Source organism: Mustelus asterias, chromosome 15 (genome assembly GCF_964213995.1).
Source record: "Mustelus asterias chromosome 15, sMusAst1.hap1.1, whole genome shotgun sequence".
NCBI lineage: Eukaryota > Metazoa > Chordata > Chondrichthyes > Carcharhiniformes > Triakidae > Mustelus > Mustelus asterias.
The window spans coordinates 33,444,060-33,470,161 of record NC_135815.1 but is presented as its reverse complement, the minus strand read 5'-3'; the positions used below and the strand labels follow the sequence as shown (position 1 = coordinate 33,470,161).

Sequence of the window (26,102 nt, the reverse complement as noted above, 5' to 3'; positions counted from 1 at the left end):
ACTAAGGTACCAGATGCACCATTATCAGCTCACACTACAGGCCACCTATGGCAAAATAAGTGAACTGAAAAGTGCAGGAAAACATCTAATTAATAACATGCATCACAAGACATCCTAGTCCAGTGAGATCTGGGCCATACTGTATATTTGCAATTGATTTTTTAAAGAATAATGGCTTCAATACATCTTTGTCATTCTTTAAGTATAGCGTTGAACAGTCTCTAAAGCATTTCTCTTACCATTTTCTGAACCAGGAAGAAGTCCTTATTATGTATACTGAGAGCTTTGTTGAATAGTTTCCTCTCAATTGTTGTCCACTTGTCAGAGCCTAAGAAATGGGGATAGAATTTTTAATAAATTTTTTTTTTGGTTGAGATTTATTACCCTTTAGCCTTCCACCTTTTGTGTTCTCTTTATGACCATATAGCTTTGGCAATCATAACTGGAGACAGACTGTCAAAAGGGTTGGGACACTGACCACTGCCTTGGTTGCTCTTCATCCAGCTGCTTTGGAGTATGTGACTGACGCCAACAACTACCTTCCTTTGGATTTTCCTTTACCCTCCCAGCTCCAATTGTCCACGATATCTCCATTGACAGAAATGTGAATGGGGAATCAAATAAAGAATTTGCTAGTTGCTAGCATTGCACATCTCTGTTCATCTCACAAGTCCAATTGCTTGGATGCTTACATATAGCACTTCAGAGCCCAGCACACGTGATCAAAAGCAGAGAATCCAACCATTATAAACTATCTAGGGAATTTTTCTGAAAGTTTTTTGCAATGTATTAATGGGCTAGACATTTTATATGTTGAACCTGGATATCAAATGCTGTTCCATCAACGTTGTTGGCCATACTACATCCCATGCTGGTCTGAGTCTACCGACTACGATGCGGAGATGCCGGCGTTGGACTGGGGTAAGCACAGTAAGAAGTCTCGCAACACCAGGTTAAAGTCCAACAGGTTTATCTGGTAGCACAAGCCACAAAGCTTTCAGAGCGCTGCTCCTTCATCAGGTGAGTGTACTCACCTATGTTGTGTTGTGAGACTTCTTACTGTGTCTACCAACTACAGCAGCAAATTTCATATTTGGAAATATTTTTACTATAAACATGTATTCATTGAAATCCCGTCACCTAACCAAAGTCTTTCCAAGTGTGGGCTTGACTTAGTTGGTTGCAATTAGCAATCACATGGTACTGCATCCAGAGAACCAGGACCAACTCAAGATCTCAGATCAATACAAAAGAAAAATACTGCAGATTCTGGAAATCTAAAATGAAGACAGAAAATGCTAGGAATACTCAGAAGGTCAAGTAGCATCTGTGAGAAGAGAACCAGAGTTTAATGTTTCAGGTCTGTGGACTTTCTGATGAAACATTAATGCTGTTAAAGTTTCTCCTTACCTATTCTATCAAAATCTTTCATGATTTTAAACATCTCTATTAAATCTCTCCTTAAACTGTTTAAGTCTAAGGTGAGCAATCCCATCTTCCACAACGCCAATAAGTAACTGAAGTCCTCCAATTCTGGTACTATGTGAGCAAATTCTACTCTGGACCCTTTCTAAAGGTGATTACATCTTTCCTAAAGTGTATCCAAAATGGAATACAATACTCCAGCTGGGGATAACCAATGATTTATAAATTTAGCATGACTTTTGCACTCTTTTTTAAAAAAAGCATATTGGATCCTTGGCATAAAGGAAACACCTCATCAACTTTTCCTGCCACTTTCAAAGATGAGGACTTAAACCTCCAAGGTTCTCTTTCTTGCATTTCCTTTTAAATTGTATCGTTTTGGTTATATTGCCCCTCCTCAAAAATTGATTACTTTATGCTTCTGAATTAAATTTGATGTGGCCAGTGCCTGTTCACTTCACAAGACTGTCTCTGTGCTTTTGAAATCTATTACTATTCTCCTCACTTTTTAACTACATTTCAGAGTTTTGTGTCATCTGAAACCATTCAAATTGTGCCCTGTATACTGAAGTCCAGGTCAACAATGTCAATAATAAATAGCAAAAATAGCAGTCATCCTAACTCTAACCACTGTAGGATATAGGGGAAACTTCCTTCTGTCTGAAAAACAGCCATTCATTACTAATCTTTGCTGTCCATCCCTTAAGTCAATTTTGTGACCACATTGTGACTGTCACTTTAATTCTATGGGCTTCAATTTCGCTAACAAGTCTATTATGTGGTATTTTATTAAATGCCTCTTAAAAGTGATTATACGCAACATCAACCGCACAACCTTCAACAATCCTCTGCTAATTCAAAGAACTCAATCATGTTAGTCCATCACAATTGCCTTTAAGAAAACTATGCTGTGATTTATTAATCCTGATTTTTCAAGTGACACTGTTGCCTTGAAGTTTGCTGGGTTTATTTTTTTTCACAACAGGTGTGTGATAGTTGCAGTTCTCCAGTAGGGCTCTGCCATCATTTCAATTTTTAAGGGGGATTGGAAGATTATGGCCAGAACTTCAGCCATCCTATTTCCCACAGTAGCCAATCTGGACTGGGTGAATATTGTACCCTGTAGCACAGGTGAAATTCCCGGCATACTAACTTAAATGCTCATAATCCAAATTAATAAACTTAGGGAGAGAGAAAAACAGATGCAGTGTTTTTAATTTCATTGCATAGAAAAATTGGCTTAATCAATCCAATATACAACATTTAAAACCATCTCTTTTTTGCAGAAAAAGATTTATCTAACTTATTTCAATAAGTAAAACTTCCAATTGAGAAGGAATACAGCACGTGGGTTTGTGGAAGGAGACACGTACAGTGATTTTGAACAAAATCTACTAAAGTAAAGATGCAGTGCAGTAAGATCGCTTTCTACCTATTGAGGTTATACTATCACAATCATTAAATATAAAATTAGACTTTTGACCTATTATTATTATCTCGGCCATGACTGTTACATTACTGGTAACATTATATATGGATCTGTTCACAGCAGGGTTGCTTAAATTCCTCTTGATATGACTAAGTTCCCAGAACATCACTTTTCACATTAAGATAGGGCAAACTGACACCAGCTTCACAATCTCTCAGGGTGACTGTTGTTTGGAAATTTTATACAATGATTTCCTGTCTGCTGCTTCACTGGTCGGGACTACAAGATCTGTGAACAATGACAACATAGCAGATAACATTGTGTACTAATGAGCATTCAGTTCCACATTCTGGCAGTCCAATAGTACAGTAAATTAAATTGCCTTTAAGATTGACAGGAGGAGAGAGAGAAGAAAAAGTGTGAATGTGCAGAAATCTGTTTCGGGTCGTAACACAAGCAGACTGCATAGCACTGCTATAGGATGGAATATCGGAAGATTCATGAAGCATCTGTACCTTAATGAGGATAATAGGGTCAAAAGGTAAAACAGTCCAAGAACCAAGTTTCAGTCCTTTAATTTTGGTGACCCAGTAGACTGTAGGCGGCACAGTGGCTAGCACTGCTGCCTCACAGCGCCAGGGACCCGGGTTCGATTCCCAGCTTGGGTCACTGTCTGTGCGGAGTTTGCACATTCTCCCTGTGTCTGCGTGGGTTTCCTCCAGGTGCTCCGGTTTCCTCTCAGTCCAAAGATGTGCAGATTAGGTAAATTGGCCATTCTAAATTCTCCCTCAGTGTACCCAAACAGGCGCTGGAATGTGGTGACTAGGGGATTTTCACAATAACTTCATTGCAGTGTTAATGTAAGACGACTTGTGACTAATTAATTAATAAACTTTAAACTTTAGCAGGTGATCAAATGATACTGGCCATTCTATACTTCCATCCAAGACAAATTTACACACTGAAGAAAAACCTGAGATGCAGACAGATTGCTAATGCTTTTTCTGAAGAAAGAACTAGATTTTGATGCTAATTAATTACTCCTGTGTTGGTAGTTAAACAAGATAAATATGTAATTTCCCAATGTCTGAGACAAGGTGAATGTTATCATTACTGGAGATGGCAAAAGCAAGAATGAGCATGCGAGGTTTCCTACTCTGATACATGTATGAAACAGTGTAAAGGAGTTAAAATTAAGCACAAAATGAAGTATAACTGAGAGAAATGGGAAAGTACAGAATAGTCACAGTTGGTTCATCATCTCAGCAATATTTTGACATCAAAGAAAGTATCACCCAAACAGCATGGGGGTGCCGCACCAAATTTGGGATGGTCACTGAATGAATGAATTTCGTAATCATATTATTATTTACCAAGAGAGGTCTCAAAGTGAGCCAATCTGCTGCAGGTTGAAATTCAAGTGAAAGCCTACTAACATCACACTATAAATTCCTATGATACCTTAATGTGATCAAACACAGCCAGATTCAATTGAAAACAATGAATAGGAACACAATCAAGTCTGTTTGGTTTCAAACACTAGTAGCCAGAGTAATCTTTCAAATACAAACACTACTTTTCCCTCTTCTCATTAACTCTCTGCTCCCCGTTTTGGCCCATCAATGAATATAGTTTCACTGGGTACCAGTCATCCTCCTTGTCCAACTGCCCGTTATTCACACAAGGATCCTTGATGGTGTAATGGTAGACTATTCACTTATAGGGAATCATAGCAGAGCCAAATCCTGTCCTTATCCAATGACGACACCTGCACTTCCAGCAAGGTTCACTAGACACAGATCAGGAAAGGAATTCTTAACCTAAAACTGCTGACGCCAATTGTATTTTTCTCAACACCACTGGATAAAACAAGGAGATAAAAATTACATATTTCATTGCAAAGAAAAGTTTCTTTTTATTTTAATGCCAACAATAAACAGGATGATATAAACTCTTATTTTCATTTTTTTTTTGGATTTGGATATCAATGGATAACCTAATATTTTTTGCCCATCCCAAATTGTCCTTGTGAAGGTGACAGTGAGCTACCTTAATGAACTGTTGCAGTCCATGTGGTGTAGGTGCACCTACAGTGTTGTTCGGAAGGGAGTGTATATAAAGAATAGATAGAAAATAAAAACTGAAGTTACTTATTTGAAAAAATATCACAGTTTGCATGAAGTAGAATTTCATAATGAGAAATTACACAAAGCTTTAATGTAGCAGACATTACAGCAAAAAAAAAACTAAAACGTATAGAGTGGTACTTGTTTTATTGCATCTAACAGGTTATCAGACAGTTCTGACATATACCGCTATTAAGTTTAATTACTACACAAACAAATTACTGGTGCCATTTAAGCGGAATAATCCGTCGTCCGTAACCATATCATTTTCAGAACCAAATAAAGTAATTTATATTTTCTGATATAAATTACATTCCAGTTTAATTTGCAGCAGCTGAACCATGACTGGATATAGTATATTGGTTCCCTTTAAATGGAATTACATTACCCTGGCAACTGAAAATAAGACCAAGCTAATCAACTCGCAACAGAAAAGCAGAAAATACTCAAGGAAAGAGGAGTTAATGTTTCAGGTCGAGGACCTTGCATCATGGCCCCATTACAGGAACGGATCATTTTCCACCCTTGTTGCATCAGGGACGAATCTTGTAACCTCTTCCTGCTGCGGTAATCATCAACCTGTTCCTTCTCGGTTTCAATAATATTAAAATTCACTTGTGATGAAACTCAAATACTTACCTTAATCTGAAATCAGAGTTCAGGACCTCCAGTTCCCAATGAACCTCGGATCTTTTACGCATGTGCCAGCTGGGAAATGGCCGTACTTGCACAGTTCATTTATTTTACCTTCTTCAGGCTGGGAACTGGTCCTTCACGACGGTGCAGAAGCAAGGGAGGGCAAACAGCACAAAAAGCAGGTCAAATGACCTGAACTGGACTGCCATACTAAATAGGTGTCCGATGGAGCAGAACACAGGGAGAAGTCCCAGAAGGAAGCCCCAGGTAAAGGACAAAGACAGGGATCAACAAAAGGTCCCGTTAAGTTCAGCAAAAAGAAAGAGCATATAAATAGGCTCTAAGTTAAAGAGTTGTCGTGAGCAGACTTAAAATGAAGTGGGTTTCAGAGAAGCCCTGAAGATCCGAGACAGCTGAAGATTGACGATGATTGCAGACTGCTGGGGCAAAGGTGTTACTGGAATACTTCAGGAAATGCATTTGTTCTACAGTTGAAAAAACAGTAAATGTAGAGTAAGGTTTTATGTCTCTGGGAGACACAAAAATTGGGCGAGAAGCATCAAGTGAATGCTCAGAACTTACCGGAAGAAAACTGTTTGCAACTGTCCCAAGCAAGAAAGCTGTGCATCAAGCAAGTGCTAATTCTCCTCCAGTTCATGTTTCTGTAAAGATGATGATGATGTTCTTGCTATAGAGGGAGTACAGCGAAGGTCCATCAGGCTGATTCTTGGGATGGCAGGTCTGTCACAGGAGGAGAGACTAAGTCGGCTAGGATTGTATTCATTGGAGTTTAGAAGAGTGAGAGGGGATCTCGTAGAAACTTATGAAATTCTAACAGGGTTAGACAAGGTAGATTCAGAATGTTCCCGATGGTGGGGGAGTCCAGAACTAGGGGTCATAGTTAGAGCAGTGGGGTGAATGAGATCGGAGAATCTCGCCCAATACATTCACACGTTGTAACTGAGGATGTTCTCACTTTGATTTGGACACACTTCAGATACTTTCCTTATGTTCAACACAAACCATCACTTTCATTAGCAAGCTCACACTTATGAATCAACCTCTAAGCTTATAAGAAAAATAACTCAGTTAGTATTCACAGAGTAAAGTGATGTTACTAAGGTCACTGAATACATTGCAAAGTTATGAAACAATTCTATTAAGTAAATGTAGCAAAACAAAGTAAAATTCACTGGATTACAGAAGAGTCTAATGAGATTCTCCACAACGATGTTCCCTTGAACCAGTAAGGGTTATACATGCAATTGCGTGCTCTTGGGTTTTGCCGTTAGTTTCAGCTTTCAAGTGGTTTGGTTTGATAGAAATCTACTAAGGAGCCTAAATACCAACACTTTGCCAGAAGTTGAATCCAGACAATGGAATAGTAAACAGGTGCTTTTCAGCATTAAATGTTACTGTTACTCACAGCAGGATTCGGAGGCATCAGGCTGGTTTCCCAGGACCCTGTTTTAAGCTATCCATCCATTCAGAACAAAGTCAAGCTGTGAAAGCCAGAATTACTACTTCTAATTATTTCATCCTGATGATAAAAGGTGGGAGGCGGGTGGTAATGACATAACCGGCAACATTCTGCAGCTTGCACCATCATTTCTTCCCAATTAAAGCTGTAACTAAATTTCAGAATTTGGTGCAAGATGTGAATTTCATATTCTACTTTAGTTGATTAAAAACTCATTTGCATGAATACATGGGAGGTGAATACAGTGGAACATTTATTTGTATAAAGTATGAATTCAATTATGCAAACCACTCGTGTGTTTATTTGGATATGTACTTTTGTTGCATTCTCTCATATTATGTATTGATGTATTAAGCATGGTTGGTCACCTAATTTCAAAATGAATTAAGTGGAAAAAAACAAACTTGCTACATTTCTTCAGAGTGCCAACAGCAGAGCACAAGACTTGGTGTGCAGTTTACTGCAAGTGATTCACAAGTAATTTTCTGGCTCATGGAACTGTACAATTACAGAACATTTGAAAGTAACTGCAGATAGATATATTGGGGCAAATTTTAACCTGTGTATGTGGGTGGGTTTTGAATGGGTTAAAAACAGGCACTGAGTCAATAAAGGAGGAGGAAACAAAGAGCGAGAAAAATTGTTAACTATAGTGTTCAGGGCCAAGCAACAAATGCTGGACCTGCCAGCGCACACTCTTGTCCCATGAAAGAAATCAAATGAAAACGAAAAAGTATAACAATCAATCTCAGTGGCCATTCATGGTTTAAAAAAGGAACTTGGTTTAAATATTTGCGCTGAGAAGGCCAATCCAGAGAGCAATAACTCCAACAGTGTAGACCTAAATACCTTGATAGAACAGATACCACTGCGTTCCAATAGGAGTGCAACTATCTGATTCATTAACAAATTTTAAAAGTCAATCCCTTGTGGGTCTGAAGGAAATAAATAAAATGTTAACTTAGTCTATAAGTGATGTGGAGATGCCGGCGTTGGACTGGGGTGGGCAGAGTAAGAGGTCTCACAACACCAGGTTAAAGTCCAACAGGTTCATTTGGAACAATGAGCTTTCGGAGCACTGCTCCTTCATCAGGTGAGACACTCCGAAAGCTCGTGATTCCAAATAAACCTGTTGGACTTTAACCTGGTGTTGTGAGACTTCTTACTAGTGTATAAGTAACCAGCTTTCCTAAGTAACACAATTACTATTTTGGAAGTTATACATTAGAAACCAAGTCAACCTGAAGTAGATGGCACACGAGAAATTAAATCAATTTCTGAAGAACAGAGAGATTTGAATATGCAATAAGGAGGCAGACAGTTGAAGTTCATTAAAAGGGAGGTAAGTGAGATTTTATGTTCCAAAGAAAAACTTGCTGTTCATATCAGTAGCTTAGTTACAATATACACATCAGTCCCAACTGCTTACTTAGGACAGTGAAACTGAGAATTAAAAGTGACTGTTGATTTGGCCAATTAGGAAAATTACACAAAAAAACCGTTGCTAAAAATGCAGTGCTCTTGATCCCACAAAATGTTTTCCCAATCGGTTGCCATGTTTCCTCGATCACAACAGTGCAATGGCAAAAAAGGCTGAAAAGATCTTTAGGACATCGAGGATGTGAAAGGCACTATTTCAATGCAAGTCTTTCTTTTCTTTCTGTATCACAGAATCATCATAGAATCCCTATAGTGCAGAAGGAGGTCATTCGACCCATCGGGTCTGCACCAACTCTCCGATAGGCCCTCTCCCCTGCCCTATCCCCGCAACCCCACACATTTACCATGGCTAATGCACCTAACCTGCACAACTTGAGGAAACGAGAGCACCCGGAGGAAACTACGCAGACAGTCATCCATGGCCAGAACTGAACTGTGAAGCAGCAGTGCTAACCACGATGCATGATCAACATAAATTGATGTTCAAAACAAATAATCATGACTTTAAATGTTCTTATTGCAAGACAAGTGACAATTATTTTGATAAGTCAGCACAGATGGCTGTAAAATCTTGTGTTCCATAGAGAACACTATAGTAGCAGGGAGGAAAGCTACATACCAGCATAGTGATAATCTGCCAGTGGATGAGATTTGGCTTTAATAGGCATCTTCATCAGCAAAATCTCCACAGCCACCTAGCATAAAAGGAAAGAGAAGTACTTTAAAACTGCAGGACATTTATTCAATATCTTGGTAGCATCTTTAAGGGACACAATTAATAAGTGAAGCAGATCAGGGGAGCACAAGATCCTTTATAGGATCATCCTATTAGAGGGGGCCACTCCATGTTATTCCTGATGCTACATTTTGGCATGATGAAAAATTATTTACTTTCTCTTGTGCTAAACTCAAATGCCACAGTGTTGATTTCCCTGTGATGAACTACGAAGTATCCAAAACCTCCGCCAAAAAAATTAGGATAGCTAGTTTCAGTCATCTGACATATCGTAAGATGTCACATTACCACTTTTTCACAAACTGCCTCTTTTGTGAACAACACACCACATAAACAGACGGAAAAGTTTAAATCAAATATTTGAATCAATTCAATCAGCTATTACACATGTGAAAGAGTTAAACCAATTATTCAACCAATGGGGCTCTACTGTTGGTCTTAAATGCTTCCCTGTGGGATGTCAGTAGAAACACTATGTTAAAAAACATTTAGTGCCAGCTCTTTGCTGTCCAACACAGAACTTCTAGTATAAGACTACTTTAAATTTAGCAGCTAAACTGGCAGTGATGACTAAATAAAACAGACGCCAAACAAACTCCGAACAACATGTATACATTTTGCTGTGGAAAGCAACACAAGTCTGGTTGATTTATTTGGTATAAAAGTCACCTTCTCCTTTTAGATACGTAAAAAATAGAAGCAGGAGTAGGCCATTCGGGCCTTCGAGACTGCTCTGCCATTTATTTTAATCATGGCTGATCATCAAAATTCAATATCCTGATTCTGTCTTCCCCCATTGGCATTTTCCTTTTCTGTTCCCTAATTTTGACCATTATTTGTTATCAACACACAATGACAGAGACTTGATTGATGATTGCTACGATCCACACAATGTCCTCTAAGCTCTATACTGTCAGCCATACAGATAAAACAAATGATTACACAATAAAATATCAACCCTTTGTTTGTTTTCCCCCCAATGCTAATCAACTTGTGGATTTCTAGTGCCTTTAATTTGTACTTCACATTTCCACAATTGTGTTTTTCTTCTTTCATCTATGTCTGCAATGCATTCATGCAAACAATAAAGATGCTTTTCGAGAGAGTTGTTCCTCAGGCTCGTGAATTATTTCTATAGATATTAAAATATAAATGTTCTTTATTTTGTAAAATCTACGAAAACAGAGCTGCCCAAGTGGTTTAATTGTCAGACATTCCTCAATTGTCCTTTTAGAAACTGTCCTGAAGAAGTTAAATAAAAAAGATTTTGCTGTTGTAATATGAAATGGAAGCATTTGGTTTTAATTACAAGCAGCTGCAAAAATGTATTAAAATCTAGATTCTTGACAATATCTGTTTTCCCTGTGACATCTGGTATCAGTGCACTTTATTGAATGTTAAATACATGTTGTGCAAGAATCATGTCATCTCAGTTAGAAACCAGCAATCGGAGCATGGTTTAATATCACGCTTACCAAAATGTTACCATCTGCCTCAAAAAGACAATGTAGGGCAAGTTCTCGATTTGTCCCCCCACCTGGTAGCACGCTAGAGCAGGCCATGTTCAGCAGATCTTCCACTATAAATAGGATATAAACTCAACTTAATACAATTTTAAAACTTTTCACTGATATTGTTAACTTCATGTACAAAATCAAGTAATACAAGTTTCTATGCTCTGATTAAAAGCACACAATAGTTCACAATTATTTCTTCACCAACCAATGACAGAACAATGAAAGCTGATCATTTATCATATTAGCGTTTGTTGGATTTTATTTTTAATTACTAGTGTCACAAGTAGGTTTACATTAACACCACAATGAAGCTACTTTGAAGTTAATGTTCAGATACACTGAGGGAGAATTTAGCATCGCCAATGCACCGAACCAGTATGTGTCTCAGACTTTGGTAGGAAACAGGAGTACCCGGAGAAAACCCATGCAGACATGGGGAGAACGTGCAGACTCTGCACAGACAGTGACCCAAGTCAGGAATCGAACCCAAGTCCCTGGTGCTCTGAGGCAGCAGTGCGAACCACTGTGCCATCTTGCTGCCCATAATTTGCTGTGCATAAATGGCTGTTTTCACCTGTATAACAGCTCCAAAAGTACCCCAATAGCCGTGAAGCACTTCCGGATATTTTGAAGATGTAAAAGGTAACATGTAAAGGCCAGTTTTATTTTTCTGCAAGTATATGAGAATACAATATAACTTTGGTGTTTTCATTTTAAAAAATGGAATTGTGGCAAAACTGCATTAAAAAAATCCCAGTGGGTTTAATTGATGAACCAGCTGATAAGTATTTATATATCTTGCAGCCAATATTGTATTTTTAAAATTTTAATGATTTTCTACACCTGTTCAATTTTGTGCAGATATACATTTCCAGCAAATTATTTAGTTTAATTTGATAAATAATGTATTTTCGATCTTCCTGTGTAGGCTGAATACACTTATTATTTAATATTTGTCGATGTCATATGGTCTTGTCGGTTATGTGTGTATATCTATGTCTCCCTTTGTTATAGTCGTATAATTTCTATTTCTTTGAGACTGCACGCATAATTGGTGGTGGTGGTGGGGGGGGGGGGGGGGGTGTATAGAACTCTTAGTATGAGGCCCTTCATTTTAGTTTTACCATAATAAGTAGACTCGGTGAATGTAATTATAAAGTGCCTTATATATCTATATACAATATATATTTATTATATAGCGAGAATTCACAATGTGCCTGGAACAAAATATGTAATGGTATTATAAACTGTACAACCACAAATTAACCAAGTATTATAAGCCTAAACTGTAATTTCAATATATATGCATTGTGCGCCTTGGCCAACTTTGTTCTGAATGCAGCATGATGGGAATCACAATGGTAGACTTGCCGAATGCTTTTAATACAATGGAGCACAGAAAGGCAACTTCTCTTATCTGTTTTTGGATACATGAAAACAAGTTTAATCATAGGCCTGCTATTTAAGGGAGTAAATTCATTCATGGGTAGTGAGACTGGAGCAGTCTCTCAAGCTGATAAAGGAGGCCCCGTTTCCAGCGAAAGAGTGACTCCTTTCATCAATTAAAAATCAGAGATGTTAATAATGGCTTTGGTTACTGGTAATGATGTGGGTTAGATTTCCTTGGTAAAGGGGAAGGAATCTACATGGGCAAGCAGCTAATAATCTCTTATTCCTGCTGACAGGTGGAATGTTATTGGCCAAGGTAATAATGTTGAATATTGTGATTGGGCCCTCCAGTTTTGATTGATGAGGCTGGGTGGGATATTGAAATAATCAGAATAATATAATAATTTTACCTGGCAACGTGAGCTCAGAAAGGACAGTCAACCCTCATTGACTGTGTCTCTCTCCTGATGCATGCATTAGCAAATAAATTCCTTTTCATTCTTTAACTATATACTGTCTTTCGCAGTCTATGTATTGGCTGACTGAGGTTCAACAAGTACAAAGCACCCCAGGGGATACCTGAGAAAATTCCTATTACACACCTCATTTTACCCCATATCACCCCTAGTCCCCCAAATAACCTGTTCTTCAATGTGCCTCGCCATTTGCGATATTGTCTATTATAAATGACTTCTTATAAACGGTATTACGCTGGGTTCAGTCATCATTTCTTTGGGTCATAAACTTTCAGCAGGAACCAGCGTTTCCACCAGCCCTTCCCTTTCATATTGATACATGCACGTATGTTGCTAGTCATGGGCACATCATAGGGTCCGGTTCACTTCAGGATGAATTCGGTTTGTTCAGGGGTGATACTAAAATTTTGTCTCTTATCTGCAGTACAGCCTGATTGACCTTACTATTCTATGATTAAGTTTAAAAAAATTGTATAATATACCAGCACTGTGTACTGTACTTAACAAAAAATGCAATTTCAGGTTAAAGTTCTTGAAGGATTGAAGGCCACATTCTGACCCCAGCCGCACTGTCAGAGACAGATACCAAGCAGAGGCCAGACTGTGTTTGACGAGGAGGAAAAGGGGTAAATGTAATAAAAAAGGAATCTCACTCGGCCTCAAGATGGTACCTGAACTTAGAAAGATAGTCCACCCATTCCTTTTAAACGCAAAGGCATCAAGATACAGGATAAGAAATAAAAGGTGAAACAATGTCAAATTTTGCTCCACTCCTCCAACCAACCCACTCTCTCATTTCCTGGAGGCAGCCCAAACACAAGTGGCCCAGCAGCATATTACTGAAGTGGCTATTACTTATCTTCGAGCCTGGGAACCAAGTGTTTGGGCAATTCCTTACCATCTGAAATCCACACAGTCATAGAATACCCACAGTGCAGCAGGATGGCATTTGGCCTATTGTGTCTACACTGACTCTCTGACAGAGCATCTTACCCAGGCCCTATCCTTGTAACCTCATGTATTTACCCCACTAATCCCCCTAACCTACACATCTTGGGGCACTAAGGGGCAATTCAGCATGGCCAATCCATGTAACTTGTATATCTTTGGAGTGTGGGAGAATCAAAGCACCTGGAGGAAACCCACATAGACAGGGGGAGAACGTGTAGATTCCACACAGTCATCTGAGGCCAGAATTGAACCCAGGTCCCTGGCACCGTGAGGTAGCAGTGCTAACCACTGTGCACTTACAGGATTGGATCAGGAAAACAACTGTACTTTTCTACCCTAGACCACAGATGTCAAAGTACAGTTATGCCCCATGAGACACCCAGCTCAACAGGGACCTTCCTGCTCTATCCAGCCCAGCAGCGCATCACACAATACATGTATTAACCGAGATATTTAGATCCATTTCAGTATTTTTTTTAAAAAAAGATTTAAAAAATGGCGGAAGAATGGGAATAAGATTGTAAAAATATGTCTATTTGATCAGAAATCCAGGACTTTTTAATCTCCCCACAACGCAGCAGGTATGTTGATATTATGTGGATTTGGAAATTGGGAACGAGTCGGATGATGTCAGTACCGATATGTCAACGAGTGACTCCAAAGAGTTGGTGCCTTGTGTGTCCTGGGTCCAGTCCAAGGGACTGTCACTGGCTGAATATAGTCCAGTACCCAGCTGCAACTGAACTTGAAAATAAAATCATTGATGCCATCCCAAATGGCATCCTGAACTACAACAGCAACCAATCACTGCCAACCAAGCTGCTTTTGGGTGTCTGCAAGACTGTGGAAAGAATATTAAAACAAAAAAAAACTTATACCAGATTTAAACAGGTATTAAACATAGAACTGTAGTTTACAGGAAAAATTACTTCACTTGACTCAAGTATTCCCCAATGAAACTATTCGAGGTAACATGCTGAGGTGCAAAGCAGTGTTCACTGCAGAGTCTCCATACCTTTTTGTTGTACTTCTGGGTTATCCAGTTCACACCAAGGCTTCCACACCAAGTCAGCTTTGGAGATGTCCTTTACAACCAACGCCCTGTCTTGCAATGCTGGAATCGCTGCTTGAAACCGCAATCCCATATTGATTCGTCTAGCAAAATGAATAAATACTTCAGTATTTATCAGCACAGATTAAATGGCTACAAGTAGATTCAAATTCCATTGGCTCAGTCCACATTTCACAACCCCTCTAAACAGAAAATGGAATAACAATTCTTGGTATGCCATATCAGGCACCACCTCAAATGGAATGGTGTAAGGGTTAAACAAAACATTGACATTTAACTTAAAAGACAATTACATTTCCTACTGGAATTTATCTTTTACACAGCATAAGTAGCAATCAACAGTAAATTAATTTTCTAAATGAGTATGGAATCTCCATAATCAGTTTGAAACCTTGCTACTTCTCAATTGGGGATGTTTAGAAACACAAACTAATTTATATATATCTAACCAAAGCCAGAATATCACCAGCAATGGTTTTTCCTCTTTGCAACATTACTTCTGGTACCCCCAAAGATGGATTCTGGGTCTTTTCCTATTTCTAATCATCTAGAAAGCAAGTGTCAGTTTCCACATGTACACCGAACACACTTAGCTTTGCATCACCACCAAATCTCTTGGCTCTTCCAAATTCAGCAAAGTGTCACCCTGCTTGCCCAGCATCCAGTGAGCAGAAATTTCCCCCAACCAAACATTGGGAACAGCCTCCTTCCTTCCAGCTGGCAACAAGCTTAGGCTGACTGAGACAATTTGCAAACTTGGGTGTTGGATTTAACCCCAAGACATTCTTTCAACCACATATCCATGCCAATATGGTGACTGCCTATTTCCACCTCTGTAACATCACCTGACTCCACCTCTGCTTCAGCTCATCTGCTTTTGAAATCCCCATCCCTCTTTGTTACCTCTCATTTTGTTTAATTTTACTAAACCATACATTTCCAAGCTAATCTGCACAGCTTCAACTTTAACGATACAAGGCAGCAAAACAATGTTTTGCCAAGATTCAGACACTATACCATTTCTTGGTTAATTTTTCTGTCTGAACTATCAGCCTCTTAAGAAAATTTGATCTTTCAAAACACAAATGTCGCATGTCCGAATCCAAGTTCTGTTCACCCGTCAGCCTTGTCTCTCCTGACCTACATTGGTTCCTGGTTCAGCAGTGCCTTGATTATAAAATCCCCCTCACTGCTCCATATGTCTATCACCACCTTCTCTCCACAACCCTCAAAATATTTGAACTCGCCTACATCTGGAGTCTAGCATCCTATGTTTTAATTATACACCATTGGCGGTCATCCCTCAACTGCCCCTGCTCAAAACTCTACAATTCTTTCCCTAAACAATTTTGCGTTTATTAACTGGGGGTTTGAGTTTAAGAGCCGTGGGGTTATGCTGCAACTGTACAGGACCTTGGTGAGACCACATTTGGAATATTGTGTGCAGTTCTGGTCACCTCACTATAAGAAGGATGTGGAAGCATTGGAGAAAGTGCAGAGGAGATTTACTGGGATGCTGCCTGGTTTGAAGGGTAGGTCTTATGAGGAAAGGTTGAGGGAGCTAGGGCTTTTCTCTTTAGAGCGGAGGAGGATGAGAGGCGACTTAATAGAGGTTTATAAGATGATGAGGGGGATAGATAGAGTGGACGTTCAGAGACTATTTCCTCGGGTGAATGTAGCTGTTACTAGGGGGCACAACTATAAGGTTCATGGTGGGAGATATAGGAGGGATGTCCGAGGTAGGTTCTTTACTCAGAGTGGTTGGGGTGTGGAATGGACTGCCTGCTGTGATAGTGGAGTCGGACACTTTAGGAACTTTCAAGCGGTTATTGGATAGGCACATGGAGCACACCAGGATGATCGGGAATGGGATAGCTTGATCTTGGTTTCGGACAAAGCTCGGCACAACATCGAGGGCTGAAGGGCCTGTACTGTGCTGCACTGTTCTATGTTCTAAACCTCCCCACCTCTATTTCCTCCTTCAAGATGTTCCTTCAAATCTACCTCTTTGATCAAGCTTTTGGCCAACTGCATTAATGTCACCTCTCATGAGTCAGTGATAAATTTTGCTTTCTTAATGCTGCTATAAACTGCCTTGGGACATTTAATTAAGAGTCGTTACTGCTGAATCCGAACAATACTTGATTATAGTTTGGCAGAAATATATTCTCCCTGTATTCAAAGTTAAATTCTGATAGTGAGCAACTAACAAATTCTGCTTAAGACCTATCTCACGGGAACAAATAGGATGAAGGCAAATATTCAGATTTTTAATATTGAAACTCAGTTCTAGCATTGAATTATTTTCAGCTATTTCATGGTGTTACATGGCTGCAATATCAAAAAGAGTTACAAGAATCCCAATTGCAACATAAGTTTGTACATACATACTAGGAAGGATCAGCTGTTTCATGCCAGACACAATTATATTCAATAAGAATATTCAATTAGCTTTTTGAAATGCCAAGGCTGCTGGATTGCCTCAATGTTGACATTCAGCTAATTTACCAAATTGACACAATACAATGAGAGAAATTAGTCGGATGTTCTTTCCTGCTGCTCATTTCCGTAAATTCTTCCAACTTCTGTCACAAGAAGTGACAAATCTGTTTCTAGCAATACTTCAATCTCGTGCTGCGAGCTCTAAATGCTCTCCACACGAAGTATAGAAGCACATTCAATTTAGTTCCACCGCTGCATTTTTCATCTTTAAAATTTAATTCCAACACAATCATGGACAAGACTGAGGTCGGCTAGATTTTGTTCAATTTTACTAAACATTTCACATTTCCGAGCGAATCTGTGCTACATCGACTTGAACAATACAAAGTGACAAGGCAATTTTTTGGTCAAGATTCGGATGCTATATAATTTCTTGGTTGAGGTAATTTTTCAGATATAAACATATCTGAACAGTTTAGAGAAATCAGAGAATGACAACGCAAAAACTATATCATTAGTCCTCAGCTATGCCCTTTCCCCATTCCCTTGTAAACATTTCCCTTTCAAATACTTGTCCCATTCTCCTTCAAAGATTACTCGAGTTGGGACTTGACCAGTAACTCAAAAGTATAGCATAAAATCCAAACTTTTATACATGATACCTGTTTAGAAAATTACATTTTCTTTCATGTTTCTTAATGGGATGTGGGTGTCATTGGCTCGGCCAGCATTTATTGCACATCCCTAATTGCCCTTGAGAAGATGGTGATGAGTCACCTTTCTTGAACTACTGCAGTCCATGTGATGTAGGTACATCCACAGCTCTGCTAGGAAGGAAGCTGCAGGATTTTGACCTAGTGACAGCCAAGGAATGGTGATAAAGTTCCAAGTCAGGATGGTCTGTGGCTTGGAGGGGAATCCATGTGTCTGTTGGTGGATGAGGTTGCAAATTTGGAAGGTGCAGTCAAAGGTGCATTAAGGGCAGTGCATCTTGTAGCTGGTACACATTGCTGCCACTGTGCATTGGTGGTAGAACGCTTATGGTGTCAATTAAGTGGTTGCCCTCTTTATCCAGGATGGTGTCTACTTCTTGGAGTGTTGTTGGAGCTGGACTCATCCATCACACTTCGGACTTGTACCTTGTAGATGACGGCAAGGTTTTGGGGAGTCAGGAGGCAGTAGCGTCGTGATATTATCATTGGACTAGCAATCCAGAGACCAGGGTAATGCTCTGGGGACCCAGGTTCAAATCCCACCACGGCAGATAGTGAAATTTGAATTCAATAAAAATCTGGAATTCAAAGTCTAATTATGACAATGAAACCATTGTTGATGGTCATAAAAAAACTGAACTGGTTCACTAATGTCCTTTAGGAAAGAAAATCTGCCATCCTTACCTGGTCTGGCCCACATGTAACACTTCTTCACCTGAAGAAGGGGCTCAGAGCCTCGAAAGCTTGTGTGGCTTTTGCTACCAAATAAACCTGTTGGACTTTAACCTGGTGTTGTTAAACTTCTTACTGTGTTTACCCCAGTCCAACGCCGGCATCTCCACATGTAACTCCAGACCTTACCTTCAGGGACAATTAGGATCGGGCAACAAATGCTGGCCTAGCCAGTGATGCCCACATCCCAAGAACGAATTAAAAAGACATAACTGGGCAATTTCTCACATTGTCAGATGCACAGCAGTGTTGTAGCTGTACTGGAGCAGGTTGGGCAAGGATGTGGCTAGTGCTGGAGCAAGGCATTTGCAGTATTCAGCGCCTTTGGCCATTTCTTGATATCAGGTGAAGTGAATGGAATTGGCTGAAGATGGAGGTGGAGGTTGAAATGGATGACTCACTCGACACATTTGACTGAAGATTAGCATTGATAAGCTGGGCTTCCCAATACGGAGGATGGGGATGTTTGTGGGAACTCCTGCTCCAGTTAGCTTTTTTTAATTGTTCACCACCATTCATGACTAGGTGTGGCAGGACTGCAGAGCTTTGATCTGATTCACTCATTGTGTGATCGCTTAGCTCTGTCTTTTATTTGCTGCTTCTGCTGTTTGGCATGCAAGTAGTCGTATCTTATAGCTTCACCAGCATTTTTAGGTATGCCTGGTGCTGCTCCTTACATACCCTCCTGCACTCTCTATTAAACCAGGATTGATGCTCTAGTAATGGTAGAGTGGGGGAAATGCCGGGCCATGAAGTGGTCGATTATGGTACAATATAATTCTGCTGCTAATGGTCCACAGTGCCTCATGGGTGCTCAGTCCTCAGTTGCTAGATCTGATCAAAATCTATCCTATTTGGCATGGCCGTAGTGCCATACAACACGATGGAGGCTATCCTCAACATGAACATGAGACTTTGTCTCCACAAGGGTTGCGTGGTGGTCAGTCTTATCAATACAATCATGGTCAGATGCAGCTGCAATAGGTAGATTGGTGAGGATGAGGTCCAAGTCATAGATCATAGAACCCCTACAGTGCAGAAGGAGGCCATTTGGCCTATTGAGCTTACACCAACAACAATCCCACCCAGGCCCTATCCCCGTAACCCCAAGTATTTACTGTGCTAATCCCTCTGACACTAAGGGGCAATTGAGCATGGCCAATCAGCCTTCCAGGTTGACCAAACTAAGTCAGCTTTTCTTTTTGTTGGTTCACTCGCCGCCTTCCACAGACTTGGCTGGATCAGTTAGTAGTGGTGCTACTAACTCCTCTTGTTGTTGGACTATGAACAGATTACCAAGAGTACATTTTGTATCCTTGCTTCTTCCAACTGGTGTTCAAGATGGTGGAGTATAGATTCATCAGCTAGGGGAGATGGGATAGGGTGGGTGGTGAAGGGACGAATATAGTGGGTCATCAGCAGTATGTTACCTTGCCCATCTTTAACTTAATGCCTTGAGACTTCATGGAGGCCAGAATCAATGTTCAGATATCCTAGGGCAACTCCCTCCTGATCGTACACCACTGTGCGCCACTTCTGGTGGGCCTGTCCTGTGGGTGGTACAGGACATATCCAGAGATGGAGATGGTGATGTGTGGGACAATGGGCGGGATTTTACGCCCTTGCTTGGGCGAGACCAGAAATTCCCGCCTGAGGTCAACAGAGGTTTCCGTCGTCGGACCCTTGCCCGCTCCGATTCTGGGGCAGGCGAAGCGATAGAGTTCCGGCCATTGTTTGCACACATGATTCTGAGTGCGCAATAATGTCAGGCTGTTGTCTGATTAATCTGTAGAACGACCCCTACATGTTAGTACGGAGGACTTTGCAAACTTGACAGGGCGAGTCATGGTCATTTTTGATACCGAGGTCAATGTTGCATAGTACATCAATAATTTTTTTAAAAATACTTTGCAGCAGTTTGATGCAACTAAGTGGCTTGCTAGGCCATTCCAGAGGCATTTAGGAGTCAACCACATTGCTGGAGTTACATGTAGGCCAGACCATGCAAGGATGGCAGATCTCCTTCCCTAATGAACCAGATAGGTTTTTACAACAATGGTTTCATGGTCACCATTACCAAGACTAGTTTTCAATTCCAGATTTATTCATGGAATTTTAATTGCACCAGCTGCCATGGTGGGATTTGAACCATTAGTCTAGGCATCTGGATTACTAATCCAGTTCCATGACCACAATGCCACCGTATGGGATACATGAGTGTTTTCAAATATTTTTTGATACTCACTGAAGTGGCTCAGAGTATTATAGTCGAAGAATGAATATAGTCAGTGCAGAACTTCAATAGAATTTGCAGCTTTCTTGGGGATTGGAACAGAAGTGAACAAACCAGTTTCTGTATTGTGTTAAGTGATAATTAAAAGAAGTTACTTACGGTTCAATATCAACTGTCTGTTCCCCAGGTCCAGGAGTTATTGTCACTGCATCAATGCTATCTGAAACCAGGGCAAAGCAGTAATAAGAGGATATTCTTCAGTCATCTTTCAATAAAAAAATCCACAGCCTTTTCATAAAATTAACTAAAGAGTCAGTCAGTCTTTTCTTAAATACCTACAGGAAAGGCCTGCTAATACCGTTTAATCTGGATTCAATCTAATCAACCCTGGGAACAGTTGCATTTTACATGAAGATACTTGGCAACATAGGAAACAGAGCAGGCCATTCAACCCAGAGCCTATTTCACCCTTCAATTAGATTGTGGCTGGTATGTACTCAATTTCATTCACCCATGTCCCTCAATACAATTTTACTAACAAAAGACCCGCCATACAATCCTTAAAAAGGTTCAACTGACCCAGCATTCACCACATTTTCGGAGCTAGAATGCCAGACTTCCACACATCTTGTGAAATAACGCTTCCTGAAATCACTCCCAGGTGCCCGAGCTTTAATTTTAAGATTTTGTCTTTTTCATCCCCACAGCAGAAGGAACAGGTCCATGGACATCAACCCTATCAAATCCCTTTATTGTTTTAAACATCTCGATTAGATAACCCCTCAAACTTCTCAAGTGAAAGGAATACAAGTGAAGTTTATGCAAATAGTCCTCATAATTAACCCTTTAATCCATAGCACTATTCTGGGTGAGTCTATCCTGTACCGAGGCTGATCTGTCCTCCCTGGGCAGCGATGCCAAATTGAACACAGTGCTCCAGATGGTGACTGACCAAAGCTCTGTACAAGAGAAGCATAATTCCTCACTTTCCAATGGTCACTCATTTGAGACAAAGTCCAAAATTTCACTCATTCTTTTGTTCAATTCTTTCGCCTGTGCACCAGTTTCTAATGATACATTGTTCCGTAAATCATCAGACTCCTCAAAGGCAAGTATTTCAGTTCTTAGTGCAATGCCATCAAAATGTAACTCACTTTTCACTTTGGTGAAATGTTTTGGTCTAAAATTTAGGATGTCTAATGCTGTCACATTTTTATCCAGAAAACTTTAGTAGGCTTTGACCATTGTGAAATCTGCAGGATTGATCCTACTACAGACACAGAATCCCAAAGCACATCCTCCAACAACCAAGTCAGAACATTGTGTAAAGATGTGCTTTCATTAAACTGGAAGTCTTTACCCACTTGTGATACAAGATGCACCTCAACAAATTCAGCCATGAGAAAGCATGACAGGGAGCTCATGTACTTGCCATAACAAAACAAAAACGTATAAAATAAATGTGATGACAGGTTAGCCAAAAGTGGTGTTCAGGCCTTTCCCAAAACCACAGCTTAGCAGAATGAGTTAACCTGCTTGACTAGGAGAATTCTGTCATCAAGAAAAATCAAAGTATCTTCAAACGCAGCTCATTAGAATCCAACCAAATTAAAAAACCGAACTACTGAATGAAAAATTTGTAACTGCACATCAAAGTTAAATATGAAATACTCACTAGCACGACCAAGCAGGATACGTGGCGTTGAGGGGGTGATGGGCAGTACTGGGTATGTGCCACCATATGAAGATGAAAGGACATTGCTGAAAAGGCCAGAACCCTGTCTCACTGGACTTAACATCGGGGGTGGTGTGTAGGGTGGGAGCTCATGTATCCTGTCCAGCAGGTGATCTCCCATGATTCTGGGTGAGCGGAGCTGACTCTGGTACAGGGTAGCACCTGGATATGAAGCAGAGAAGTTGACAGAAGGTGGAGGGATGTAGAGAGGCTCTGGCCTGTGTCGATACTTCTTTTTGTCCTGCTGAGATCTGTAGCTATCTTCGGTCTGTGAACCGCTGGGGTGACACTTGCGGACAGTTTCCTAAGAAGTTCATAGTTTGAATTTTATTAAGTTTTTTTGGAAGATTTTGAATGAACGAAATGCCTTGTATATAAAAAGTGTAAGCATATAATATTAATTCCATAACCAGAGAAAATCAGAAAATACTGCTTTGATTCCTTTTTAAGCGAAGGTAGTGTCCTTTATTTTCCAACCACTTACTTCCTCATCTCCAACATTGACTTCAGATCAGTTAATGAGATTAAACACAAAAAAAACTGTCAAAGAAAAACACATGTAAACAAGCAGCAATAATCATCTGTAGCTGTAACAAGAGCAATCCCAAATCAAAAAAACAAGCTTGTTAAAAACAGAACAATGCATGTGATTCAGCACCCTTTTCATGCATCAGTAGAGGATACAAAAAAATGAAATTGAAACAAACCCACATGCACACACGCACATCCCTCCAAAGGACCTGTTAGCAGCAGCAAATAATGCATCCTTATGCTGGGCTTATTGCGTTTAATAGGCAATGTTACAGTACTCCTTATAAAACAAGTAGAACAGCTGGCATTAGCATTAGATCACAATCCACTGTTTTTAAGAGGACTAACGGCATGAGAGAGTTACCAACCCATGGATTTTTGTGCACATCGAGACACTTCTTGCATCTTTACCCTCTGCCTCAGAAAAGCCAACAATCAGGAATAGCTGAACTAAGAGCTTCAAAGAACCAACTGCTGGTTGACAGCATCTGTCGATATGTGGTGTGATGTGCAAATGACATCAGCTTTCTTCCCTCCAACTGAAAATTCACTTTACCCCAGCAAAGAATACCTGCTACTGGGTGAGCATGAAACAACAGTGCTAGTTGACACAGTACACAGAAGCATACATGGCCAACTAAAGAAAACTGTGTTGGACAGCTGAAATTTCTATGAAGGATGGAAGTAAAGAATTTGACCAGCTTTAAGGTTGTGAGATACATCTTTTCATTTTGAGGCTGGACAGGAGTTAAGATGATGTTATTTCTCCGAAATGTTCAAAACCTCAGTTGAATACAAGTCATTCTGAACATGTGGCGAAAGAAAATAGGTAGCCATATCTTTTTCCTACCCAGTGAAGTACCAATTATATCAGAAGCATACAAGAGGGTAGTAAGAATGAATAGCAATTAAAAGGAACAGTTCAACAAATAGTTGAAGTGTTCAGGGATGAAGGAGCAATCCAGTTATGGAGAAAGTATGGCAGTGATATCAAATAAATACTTGACAGTCATTTGCCATATATTATTTTGATAGGAACAATATAAATGTACCACAAGAGCATGTGGAACAATTGTAGGACCCGAGGTGAAAAAGTCATCAGACCCTGGGTACAGATTGAAGTTCTTTTTTAAAATCATTCATGGGGTGTGGACATCACTGGCTAGACCAGCATTTATTGCCCATCTCTAGCTGCCGTTGAGAAGGTGGTGGTAAGCTTTCTTCTTGAATTGCTGCAGTCCCTGTGGTGCAGGTACCCCCCACAGTGCTGTTAGGAAGGGAGTTGCAGAATTTTCACCCAGTGTCAGTAAAGAAATGGCAAGATATTTTCAAGTCAGGATGGTGAGTGGCTTGGAGGGGGATTTCCAGGTGGGAGTGGTGTTCCCATGTGACTGCTGCCCTTGTCCTTCTAAATGGTAGTGGCCATGGGTTTGGAAGGTGCTGTCTGAGGAGGCTTGGTGAGTTGCTGGAATGCATCTTGTAGATGGTACACACTGCTGCCACTGTGTGTCAGCGGTGGAGGGAGTGAATATTTAAGGTGGTGGGTGAGGTGCCAATCAAGTGGGCTGCGTTGTCCTGGATGGCATCAAGCTTTTTGAGTGTTGTTAGAGCTGCACTCATCCAGACAAGTGGAGAGTATTCCATCACACTACTGAATTGTGCCTTGTGGATGGCAGACAAAATCTGGGGAGTCAGAAGCTGAATTACACACTGCAGATCTCTATTGTCTGACTTGCTCTTGTAGCCACAGTATTTCTATGGCTGGTCCAGTTCAGTTTCTGGTCAAGGGTAATTTCAGGATACTGTTAGTGAAGGATTCAGTGATGGGAATGCTATTGAATGTCAAGGGCTGACAGTTAGATCCTCTCTTGTTGGAGATGATCATTGCCCAGCACTTAGGTGGTGCAAATGTCACTTGCCACTTGTCAGCTCAAGCCTGGATAATGTCCAGGTCTTGTTGCATTTGGACATGGACTAGTTCATTAACTTAGATAGATGGTTGAGAAGAAATTTGGTAGAGGTATTCAAAATCATGTATTTTGCACACAGTTAGTGGTTAAGATCTGGAACGCGCTACCTGAGAGTCAAACGGTGGTCGGTTCTATTGAGGCACTCAAAAATAATTGGATTATTTTCTGAAAAGGAAAAGATATGCTAATCTGGAGAGTCTGCCCACCCACAAATTGCTGAATGGCCTCCTTCTGTGCTATAACCATTGTGAATTTTGTGATTCTGAGAAATGGAAATTGCCCTGATCATAACCTTTCAATCCTCCTATGATATGCAAATTTTGCCAGAGTTACTGGAAGGCAACATTGCATTTATTATCAAAAGGTGAGATCAGATTAAGTTGGCTAACTACAGATCAGTTAACTTCATGTCACCTGTGAGCAAATTGTTAGGAATACACACCTCACAATCAAATTTGTACTTGCAAATGCAAGGGATAATCAAGGATACCCAGTACAGATTTGAAGGTGAGCTCTGATTGTCAAGTCCAAGAGTTTTTTTTTGAAGAAGTTGCTAAATAATTGCAATGCAACACATGCACAGAACATGCAGCCTCACAAGATTTTGGTTACGCTTTCTCACAGGAGAATTCTTACAAATATTCAGATATATTATATGAGGAAGTGTAGCAGCATATTGCCTGGCAGAGAAAAGTTAGTCTTAGCGGCTGTTGCTTAAATGGGTAAGCGTAGGAGTTGTGGGTCAGTGCCAAGACAATCTCTGTTCTTAACATATACTGGGCATAAAAAGTACAATACCAAAATTTGCTAACAAGGATGTCAAGGATTTGGCAAATAAGTAGGTGCAGGAGCCAGATTTATTTATTCTTCTTATTTATCCTTTCATGGGTTTGGACTTCACTGCCAAGGTCAGCATTCATTGCCCATCCCAAATTGCTCTTGAACTAAATGGCTTGCTAGACCATTTCAGAGGGCAGTTAAGAGTAAAATACATTGCCTTGGATTTGGAGTCACATGTCGGCCAGACCAGGTAAAGGACATTAATGGATCAGATGGTTTTTTCAACAGT

The 26,102-nt window shown here is 40.1% G+C and overlaps 1 protein-coding gene across 1 annotated transcript in view; it reads right to left on the bottom strand.

Moving 5' to 3' along the window:
* The window catches only part of LOC144504446 (transcriptional-regulating factor 1-like), a 178,439-nt gene that overhangs the window by 16,967 nt on the left and 135,370 nt on the right, over window positions 1–26,102 (bottom strand). The window contains exons 9-14 of the mRNA XM_078229720.1: window positions 22,473–22,836; window positions 20,957–21,017; window positions 14,621–14,760; window positions 10,748–10,851; window positions 9,156–9,231; window positions 240–328 (exon numbers count right to left, since the gene is read on the bottom strand). Of these exons, the coding sequence (XP_078085846.1) occupies window positions 240–328; window positions 9,156–9,231; window positions 10,748–10,851; window positions 14,621–14,760; window positions 20,957–21,017; window positions 22,473–22,836 (834 nt within the window). The remainder of the gene's footprint in view (window positions 1–239; window positions 329–9,155; window positions 9,232–10,747; window positions 10,852–14,620; window positions 14,761–20,956; window positions 21,018–22,472; window positions 22,837–26,102) is intronic.